The sequence below is a fragment of the Lipotes vexillifer genome, unplaced genomic scaffold (genome assembly GCF_000442215.2).
Source record: "Lipotes vexillifer unplaced genomic scaffold, Lipotes_vexillifer_v1.1 scaffold97, whole genome shotgun sequence".
Taxonomy (NCBI): domain Eukaryota; kingdom Metazoa; phylum Chordata; class Mammalia; order Artiodactyla; family Lipotidae; genus Lipotes; species Lipotes vexillifer.
The window spans coordinates 1,027,275-1,037,943 of NW_006775688.1; the positions used below are offsets into that span (position 1 = coordinate 1,027,275).

The 10,669-nt window shown below is 36.5% G+C and overlaps 2 protein-coding genes across 3 annotated transcripts in view; one reads left to right on the forward strand and one right to left on the reverse strand.

Moving 5' to 3' along the window:
• The window catches only part of RGL1 (ral guanine nucleotide dissociation stimulator like 1), a 292,140-nt gene that overhangs the window by 611 nt on the left and 280,860 nt on the right, over positions 1 to 10,669 (forward strand). The window lies entirely within an intron of this gene.
• The window catches only part of APOBEC4 (apolipoprotein B mRNA editing enzyme catalytic polypeptide like 4), a 1,107-nt gene continuing 139 nt past the window's right edge, over positions 9,702 to 10,669 (reverse strand). Inside the window, 2 exon segments of the mRNA XM_007472401.1 lie at positions 9,702 to 10,117; positions 10,120 to 10,669. Of these exon segments, the coding sequence (XP_007472463.1) occupies positions 9,702 to 10,117; positions 10,120 to 10,669 (966 nt within the window).

The following is a 10,669-nucleotide window of genomic DNA, read 5'->3' on the forward strand; positions in this document are numbered from 1 at the left end:
GGCGCTGAGGGAAACAAAATGTGTACGGATTAGTTGAAACCAGACCTTTAAGATTTATCTTTATGGTTTAAGATTTATACGATCCCGTTAGGCCAGCTTTTTATTGTATTTGACATCTCCATTTATGAGAGCAAAGCTCTTATTGAGCAGGTAAAAAGCATTAAAACTGAGGAAATGGTAGTTGGATTGTGTGTGTAACACTGAAATACAAATATCTGCAGAATAAAATTAATTTGGACGTTTGTCAGGTTTAGTCTAATTTCACGTCTAGCAGAAGGCTGGCTGCTGCCCTGAGTACCTCAGTCCTTGGTTTCCTGTGCTGTAATTGAAAAGAGAACTGGGCTTAGAATCAGAAAACCCTGGCTCGTGTCTTGACTCTTCCTTCCACTCATAATCTATTGACTGAGGCACACCACTTAAAATTCTGAACGTCAGGTTCCTCATTGCAAAAGTGGGGCTAATAATGTGTACTTAACAAGATTGTTCTGAGGATTAAATACAAGAAAGTGTTTGAAACTCTAAAATTCTGCATAAATATAAATTGCATGTTATCTGTACCATTGATTTTGGCACTAGTCTTATAAATTACTTAATGATATATTGTGTTTTATCTTGCGGCTGGAAGAGATAAATTCTAGAGGGCAGAGACTGTCTTATATTTCTTTTCTTTTTTTAAAAATTGAAGTATAGTTGATTTACAATGTTGTGTTAATTTCTGGTGTACAGCAAAGTGATTCAGTTATACGTATATATTGTATCTTCCTTTACATCTGACATAAAGCAAAGCATGCAGAAGGTACTCAATACATTCAGGTACTCAATTATTCATTGATGAATGAATAAATGTGATAGGCAGTACAGCTTGAGGGTCACACTGAGAATAATGAATCAGAAAGAAGAGGAAGAGAGATCTCAAAGTCAACCTTTGTTGGACATATATACATACATATGTGTATATATATCTGTATCTATATCAATATGTATATACGTATACATAGATAGATAGATAGGTAGACAGCTAGAGACCCTTCAGGAATAGAATGCATCCTTTTTTCTTGGGAGGAGGAAGCAGTATGGCATTTTTCTTTTCCCAATTAAGTTACCCTTCTATAAGAATATCATTTAAGTGACAGAAGTGACATTTATTTAAGTCAACACTCAAGTTACGAGCAAACACACTGCTAAAATCTCCCACAAGGGCTGTCTTAAGACAGCAAAGGAAAATTTTCTACCTGTTGGTAATATTTATTTTAAAAAGTCATATACCAAAGTATCAGATCATTACTATGGTGAATGGCATTATATAGCTTAGAATAAAGATTTGTTTTAATATTTTTTCTCAGTTTCAATCTTTTGATAACTCTAGTAAGAGCTAAACAATATACTTGTTTAAATGCTAAAGATGATTGTACTTTTTGTTCTTCTAAATCAAGATTTTCTTTGAAGAGAAAATTGAACATTAGAAGCACATTTGAGAACAAATGGAAACAAGGATTCAAGAGCTAATACATCCCTTCTCTTACATTTCTGTTCTTTCGTATTAGGGCTTATTTAGGAAATTTCTTTATTCTCTTTTTTTAGAACTGGGAAAGAGCACCAGAGTAGAAATCAACTTAAGGGAATAGTGAGTGGAATTTTAAAAATCAAGTTGTTCAAGTGTATAATTGTTTTGATTGCTCAGAATTTTGCTCTGTATGTTGAATGTGTTAAATATAATTAATTACTTCTTAGCCACATAAAGCATATTACATTTGAGATGTAATCATGTTAAAAATGTCCTTTTCCAATGCAGTATTTTTTATTGTCTCACAGTGGTAAGTACCTAGTGCCCAGTGGGTACTCAACACCTTTCCATCCAATGAATTAACCTGACAATTTAATTTTGGAATCATGTTTAGAGATAGAGCTTTTTTTAATGGATACATTAATTATCTCCCTACCCTCATTAGCTAATAGTTAACTCTATATAAACCTTTAGGGAAATTTCTTTGTGTGTGTGTGTGTGTGTGTGTGAAGAAACCAGTCCTTAATAATCTTTTAATTAGAAAATATACATTCTTCTACTTTCTTGCAAATTCCAAATTTTTATGTTGATCATGGCACTTAACTCATTTTAAGTAGTATTATTTTTCCTATTTTAATTTTTCAAATGAGTGCTTATACCTGAAATAAAAGATCCATATGGTTTTAAGACATTTTATTTATTGTGCAAGTAACCTGGTTTGGTTACTAAAGTAATGCAGAATCTGAATTTTCTCAAGGTTAATGCTGCAATGGTAATATGTACCTCTTTCTGATTTTCTGTGATGATGCAAAGAGTGAAGGATCTTTTTAGTTAGAAAGGATTTTTTTTTTTTTTTTTGCGGTACGCGGGCCTCTCACTCTTGTGGCCTTTCCCCTTGCGGAGCACAGGCTCCGGACGCGCAGGCTCAGTGGCCATGGCTCCCGGGCCCAGCGGCTTCGCGGCATGTGGGATCTTCCCAGACCGGGGCGTGAACCCGTGTCCCCTGAATCAGCAGGCGGACTCTCAACCACTGCGCCACCAGGGAAGCCCTAGAAAGGATTTTAATGAAACTATCCTGTAATAGATCTCTCCTTTCAGATATTTTAAACCAAGTACTTTACCTACTATGTGCTCTTTTCCCCAAATTTGTCAATATTTATTAATTAACAAACCAAAACATTGAATCCTGTGCACTATTGTTTTTATTATTTGAAGTGGAAGTGAACTCAATGTTAATCAAACATGTCAAAAGTATTATAAATATAAAATAAACAATTTTCGGTCTGGTAATGATAATTTAATACCACTGTTCTCTAGAAACATAATTATTACAATATAAAAAGTTTTTTAGCATGTTATCCGCAGACTATGCTATGGGTTAATGCTTGTACTTAATATCCAAATGAACTGATTCAGTGTTGAAACACACTAACCTTCAAATCTTTGGGTTTTTCTTTATGATTAATTTTAGCTTTACATAACTTCATGATTACACACTGAGGTAGAGCAGATAGGGAGAACTATTTTACGATAGGACCTTTATTCTTCAAAGATTAAAAAAAAAATTTAAATCTGTACTTTTATCTCAGGAAAAAAGTTTAGTGCTCAATCAAAGAATAAGCCTTGTTTTTTAAACATCCTTGTGAATGGGAGTCTTTCTATTTAAAATTTTTTTTTACCTGTTTATGATAATATAAAGGAAAGCTATGGGTTTAAAAATTTACTTATTCTATATTCTTTTCCATTCCTGGGATCTCTTATTAATGCTAACTTGTTTTAAAGCTACATTTATTGTCACAATATAAATCATAGTATTTGAAGTAATGTTAATTTACATCTTTTCCAATATTTATATTACATTTATTTTTTTTTTCTTATCTTGTTGCATTAGCTAGATGCTCAAAAACAGTGTTGAAAAATTGGATAGTAGGCTTCTCTTCTTTGTTTCTATTTTAATGGAAATGTTTTTGTTATTTTACCAGTTTTTATTTCCTATTTCTTTATGTTTTTTAGGAATGACTGCTGAAATTATCAAATGTTTTTTTGGGGAATCTAATGCTAAAATCTTATAGATTTGGATCTTTTAATTTATGAATGTGATGAATTATATTTTTTCTGCATTAAATCATTCCTACATTTCTAGAATAAACTCTATTTGACTATTTTAATTACTTCTTAGATTTGGTTAGTTTATATTTTGTTTACACGATTTCAGAATCTATATGTATAAGATTGGTCCACAGTTTCATTTCTTTGAGCTATCTTTATCCAGTTTTGATATTAGGATTAGCTTTGTAAGATGAATTGAGAAGGTTTCACCATTTTTTCTATGCTCTGGAATAGTTTGAATAATAGAAAATTACCATGCTGTTTTTTCTTTGAAAGTTGTAGAATGTGCTTACAAAATTATCTGGGCTTGCTCAGATTTTTAGAGGTAGATCTTTGATCATCTTTATATTCTGTGGTTATTGACTTGTTTGTTTGTTTTTCTCCTTTTGAGTCAATTTTAGAATTTATATTTTTCTTAGTAAATCATGCATTTCATCTAGATTGCCAATTTATTGACAAGAAGTTCCACAGAATATTTCGTACAATTATTTTAATATCTTCCATGACCACAGACATATTGCTTTTCTCATTGCTACTATTAACTATTTAAGCAAAATATTAAAATCAACATATTTTTCTTCTTCCCCCCAACCTGATTATCACAAGTTCTAGTAACATATCTTTACTTCCTATAGAAAGTAGCTATCTCAGACTTATAGGGTTGATAAAATTTGAAAGATCCTACATTTTCTATCCCTTTCTACTGTCTATCCTTATTCTGTTAATATTTTATGAATAATAACAACCACTTAATGAGTGCTTACTGTGTTCTAGACACTTGGTAAATAAGCTCTTTACTTATTTTATTTAATCTAGGGCCTAGGAATTAGTGTTCCCATATTACGGATGAGGAAACTAAGGCTGAGGGAGGTTGTGTTACTCAGCCAATGATGCTCAACTAGAAAGTGGCAGATTCGTATGGGAATTATGTCTGCTTTCAGTAAGTCTCTTAATTCCCAATTCTACTACTTACCTTTTGCTAAAAATAAGGGTATAGCTAAGTACCGAGAGTCTAAATAAATGCACACAATAGCTTGAAATAAACTATAAATTGTGAGCTTTAAAAAACTTATAATGATTTTTAAAAAATATATTTGGTTTTCAGATATTCCTGTGAGCCTTCCACACCTTATGTCAGTATTTTGAGACTAGACATAGAGCTTGTTACCTAATATTTAGTCCCCCACAAAAGGTGACCTTTGTGTGTGTGTGTGTGTGTGTGTGTGTGTGTCTGTGTGTGTGTGTATGGAGAGATCAGTAGGTGTCAATTAGTAATTCCACTTAATTTTTTAAAAATTGTGGCAAAATACACATAACATACAATTTACTATCTTAACCATTTTAAAGTATACAGTTAAGTAGTATTAAGTACATTCCATTGTTGTACAACCATCACCGCCATCCATCTCCAGACCTCTTTTTGTCTTGCAATACTGAGACTCTGTATCCATTAAACAATAATTCTTCATTCCACCCTCGCCCCAGCCCCTGGCAACCACCATTTTACTTTCTGAGATGATAAATTTGATGACTCTAGGTACCCTATATAAGTGGAATAATATAGTATTTGTCTTTTTGTGACTGGCTTATTTCACTTAGCTTGATGTCCTCAAGATTCATCTATGTTGTAGCATGTGTCAGAATTTCCTTCCTTTTTAAGGCTGAATAATATTACATTGTATGAATATGCCACACTTTACCCATTCATCCATCAGTGGACATTTGGGTTACTTCCACCTTTTGACTAATGTGAATATTGCTGCTTTGAATATTTGTGCACATATATTTTTTTGAGACCCAATTTTCAATTCTTTTGGGTTTATACCCAGAAGTGGAATTGCTGGATCATTTTTTTGTTTTTGTTTTTTAAGGAACAAGTTTTACTTAATTATTTAAATAGGGTAATAAAGCAATGTTCCCAAGCCTAAGACCTCTGATTTGGTATATCCCTGAGAGTCAAGGACATCCAAGGTAAGGCAATCTCAGGACTTATGTTTGTTTTGAGGTCCTGGGTAACAAGGAATGGGGGTGGGGAAAGTACCAAAACTCTGGGGTCTAGAACCTACTTAAGTTCTCCACCCCAGCCCACCCAGCCTACCTAGCTACCAGAGTCTAGAGGATGCCCACTGGTACACTAGTTTGAGCAGAATCACAGAAAAGCCACAGGACTGGTACTAAATAGATATTGATTTTTCCAGCCTTTATAGTGAGTCTACATTATTATTATCTTGAGAGGCATTAAAGCATTGTCATTAAGAACATGTGCTCTGGAGCTAGACCTCCTAGGTTTGACTCTCAGATCAGCCTTTACTATTTGAGCAATTACTTAAGCTTTCCTTATTTGTAAAATAGGTACTATAATAATAACTACTTCATAGAATTATTGGGAGGATTAAATGAGTTAATAATTTAAGTACTTAGAAAAATGCCTGACATATAGCTCTCACTAAATGTTAAGTAGTAATAATATTATTTTTAATTAGTGTAGGTTACCATTTGGCTTTCCTTAAAACCCTTGGAAACAAGATAAATAACATTCCATTGTGGAAGTTAAACTTTTTGGATTGCATGCACTATGAATCAAGAAAAGATATCTAATATCATTTTAAAGAGATAAGATTTGCTCCCAGGCTACCAGGATTAGATTGTAGCTTGATGAAATATTAACATCTATAGAAAATCAATACTAGTCATGATAGGAAATGGTTATAGAGGTTTATGTTTTTTCTCACAGCCTTGGCCCACCTAAACACTGTCCAGGGAGCAGGTGCCCTTGTGCATATCTCATCGTTTCATTCCAAGTGGCAGATGTCTGTCCCTGGTAAACAGAGTCTGACAGCACTAAACATTAGAATCACATTATGAACTCCTCTAATCCACAGAGCAACCTTCTTCTTATAGTTTGGCTTTTCATGTAGCTTATCTACATGGAGAGACTGTATAGGCTGGACAACTTGAACATCTGGTTTCATAACCAGTTGTAAGTCTCACTGGAAATCAATTAGCTTTCTGCTTTTATACGTAAATCTTGGGAGTTTTGTTAATCTGGTCTGCCCCTGATTTATAAATCCATTTTCTCTATAATGACTAAGTATGTGGTGGAGCCTACAACGGTGACACCCAAACCCTGCACCATGTTTGATTCACCAAGGAAATGTTTCCCTCCCCCAGACTCTCATCAGTTTCTTGGGACCTACTCCCCTGCCTTTTTTAGATCAGCAAACCACTAGCTCCTTTAATTTATTGGCTTGTATTTTCCTTATTGGAATTACCATATGTGTGGTGGCAGTTATAATTCTTTGCTATCACCATTGCCAGTTTGCTGAGGAAAGGTGCAGCATTCCAATTTCTACTCTTCCCTAAATCCTTGGGCCAGCTTGAAACAAACAAGAATCCGTTGCATGGTGAGCAGAAAGAACTGATCCTTGAGCTGTAAGAGCTCACTCCATGGAACTATTGCTCTGATATGTGACATCTTAGAGCAAAAAGAGCTCAAGGGAACCTTAAAGATGAGCTAGCTCATATCTCTTGTTTTACAAATGAGGAAATAGAGACTACTTGCCTAGGGTCATATATCTTTATGCTCTCTTAACAGTCTCTTGTCTAAAGCTTGACTTTATTGGCCTGGACTCTTGATCTATCAGTAACATTCTTCTTCCTAGCCCTGGTCTTATCTAACCAGTACAAAGATTTAACTGTCAAAAGCACTTTTCTTTCCTATTGTTTTGGCAACATTTCTCCCTTTGTTATACACCGCTGATATCCAGGCTTACATTTGAAATACAAATTCGTCATAGATTTCACACTATGTTTCTAACTGGATCCTTTGTATCCTGATTGGTACTGTGGTCTTTTTGACCACTTTGGAGACACATCTCATATTAACTAACTGGATGTACTTTTTTTCTTTTTTTTTTTTGAGGAGCCCACAAGGCAAGAAGTTTCAGAGCTGGCTCCCAGGCCCCTCCGACTTGCTGACGCTATTAGCTGAGTCACCCACCTGGATCTGTCTACTTTTACGATGATCAGAGATCCTGATTTTGTCATCTTAGGGTCTTTTAAATAAAAATATCTACATCCCAAGTTGTAGACACATGATTACATGATCCAATAATAAACTTCAACAGTACCTCTTTAAATAATAATTACTGTATACCCACGGTATAATTATATTCTAATAAATCTATAAAAAATTTCAGGTTAACAATAGAAATTCCTTTTAAAATTTTATTCGTGTTTATTTTAATCACAATAGAAATTTCTATTGTAAACATTTTTTTTTTTTGCGGTACGTGGGCCTCTCACTGTTGTGGCCTCTCCCGTTGCAGAGCACAGGCTCTGGACGCGCAGGCCCAGCAGCCATGGCTCACGGGCCCAGCTGCTCCGCGGCACGTGGGATCCTCCCGGACCGGGGCATGAACCCGTGTCCCCTGCATTGGCAGGGGAACTCTCAACCACTGCGCCACCAGGGAAGCACAACATTTTTCTTTTCTCCCCCTGACCCCACTTCCTCCTCTCCCTCCTCCGCCCCCTGCTCCTTCTGCACGGAGTATTATGTGCTTTAAGTTTTTTCTTCTAATGGCAAAACTATCTTATTAGCTTAGCATTCATTTTTACACATATTAATAAAATATTTAGTAGCAAGCTACAGATGAATGCACATTTTTCTTGTAATGCATTTTTACATATTTCTAAGAGGGAAGTGAGGCAGCAAACAGTTAAATGTAAACAAGGTGCTTTAATGTACATGCTCAAAGGGTTAGTCAAGGAGCACTTCTTAGAAGTGTGTTTTGAACAAGATGTTAAGAGGTGGTATAGATGTGCACTGGTAAAAAAGAAAGGTGTCAGAATAAAAGGGAAGTAAAACAAATTATGCATTGGGAAGCTATATCAGAAAAGGGGGGGAATGGATCCTAACAAAAAAAGATGTTCATGGCAGTATGATTAAGCAGGCACTTGGCTGGAATGGAAAAGGAATGTTGGGGAGTGGCGATTGGTAAAGTTATTGAGATGTAGATTCACAGTCTTGCTACCCACGTTTTGCCTGACTACTGTGCCAGGGAAAACCAAAGAGGAGAGAGAGACAGTGCTTGATCTACAGGAATCTACACTCCTGCTGATAAGACAGAGCAACAGGAAGGTAGAGGAGGAACCTTAAAAGCCAGTAAGAGTGGCTTGGATTTTATATGGTGTGTGATGGAAGGCGTTTTGGAGACTTTCATGTATTATCCTGCCTCTATTATCTGCTCAAGAGGGAAAGATCAAACTGAGCAGGTGGCTGGTTTCAAAAATCAATTTTGGCAGCTATATCTAATCAATTAGCAAAAAGAGCTTTTCTCCACACAAACTATTTTGAACCATTTTAGAAAAAAACAAAAATGAGCTGCCTAAAATCTATCCGTGGTTAACAATTAATGGAAAATCACTGATTTGCCTTTGCAGGCAGCACTTAATGTCAGTAACTCAGGCTGTTTTCCAATTTTGCAGTAAATTTTTATACCGAAACCAATTTAGGAACCTATTTAGTCCATAGGCTACTTTAGTCGAAAGATGATGTGGGTAGTGTAGAGTAATGACATTTTCTTATCCACATCAGAATATTAGCAAGTTACTAATGGCTCCATTTTGATACCGTCACTTTTTTTTTTTTTTTGCGGTACGCGGGCCTCTCACTGCTGTGGCCTCCCCCGTTGCGGAGCACAGGCTCCGGACGCGCAGGCTCAGCGGCCATGGCTCACGGGCCCAGCCGCTCCGCGGCATGTGGGATCTTCCCGGAACGGGGCACAAACCCGTGTCCCCTGCATCGGCAGGCAGACTCTCAACCACTGCGCCACCAGGGAAGCCCCGATACCGTCACTTTTAAAATACAGGAGAGAGATCAAGTTGCTTACGGAAACATTGTAGATTATGTTAAAAACAGTGTTGCTTTATAATAGTTGAGATAATAAATAATTCAGGTTTTGCTCTTATTGTATCAGTTTATCTCCATCTTGGATCAGACCTAAGAGAGAAAGTTCCCAGATTTCTGTTGCCTATCTAATCAAGTCCTCTGGTAGTAGTTTGGTCTCTTGTTGTAGGAATGCCAATTTTAATTTTTCCCTTTCTTCTTCTTTTTATCTGCCTCTTTGCTACTAGCAGACTGTTCGGTGATTTCTACTCTCTCAACTGGCATTACAATGGGAGGCATTCTGAGATCATTGGTTTCCTGGAATGATATTTGAGGCATATTTAAGTGCTTTACGATATTCCTGGGTTTATGTAGGTTTTGTCCTACATGGATTGGTGGTAGGTTTCTGAAAGGCACCAGTACGAAAATGACAGGAACCCTGGGGTCTAGGGTCAGATTGGGTTGCAGTTGTCCACTTGTCACTTGAAAAGACTGTCTGGGAAAGACATTGTTTAAGTGGTAGCCCTCTAAAGCTGCCTGAGCTCTTATGTTCTGATTCTCTTTTGCCTGGGGAAGAATATTGGTGAAATAGGGTTTCACCCCTGTTATGGCATTTCATATGCATTGTGCCTGTCTGCCAGTGCTCTCCCGGTTAAAATGGGCTGGAAAACAGTCACTCCAGACATACCACTCACAAAGTTGTTGAGGAGAGAATGCCAAATCCCACCACTTATTGGGCTCAAAGTGACCTGCAGCCATAAACTGGCCAGGCTCCGGAGAGCTTCACGGTTCCACGCCGAGGCAGGAAATTCAGCCTCAGTATGATAGAGCTGAGAAAAGTAAATACTAAGAGTGACGTCTGGATACATTACCAGGAGATTGTACATTTTGCTGATGCAGCAATGGTTAGCTTCATTGCAAGGGGAGTTGCTGGAATACAGAATGATATGCCTGATGCCGTCGTTATTGTGTATGGCGGAGTCAAAGTAACCATTCATCTCAAATAACATTGATTCCAGATGGGTATCATTCCCAGTGCAACTGCTAGCATGGCCCTTTTGCACCAGGCTTCCAGAAGAAGTTTTTAGTTCATAGAATGTGAGGTGTTTTGTTTGAGGACATGTTGGTCCATAAGGGAATCCAAAAATCTGATAAAATTCTGTGTAGGG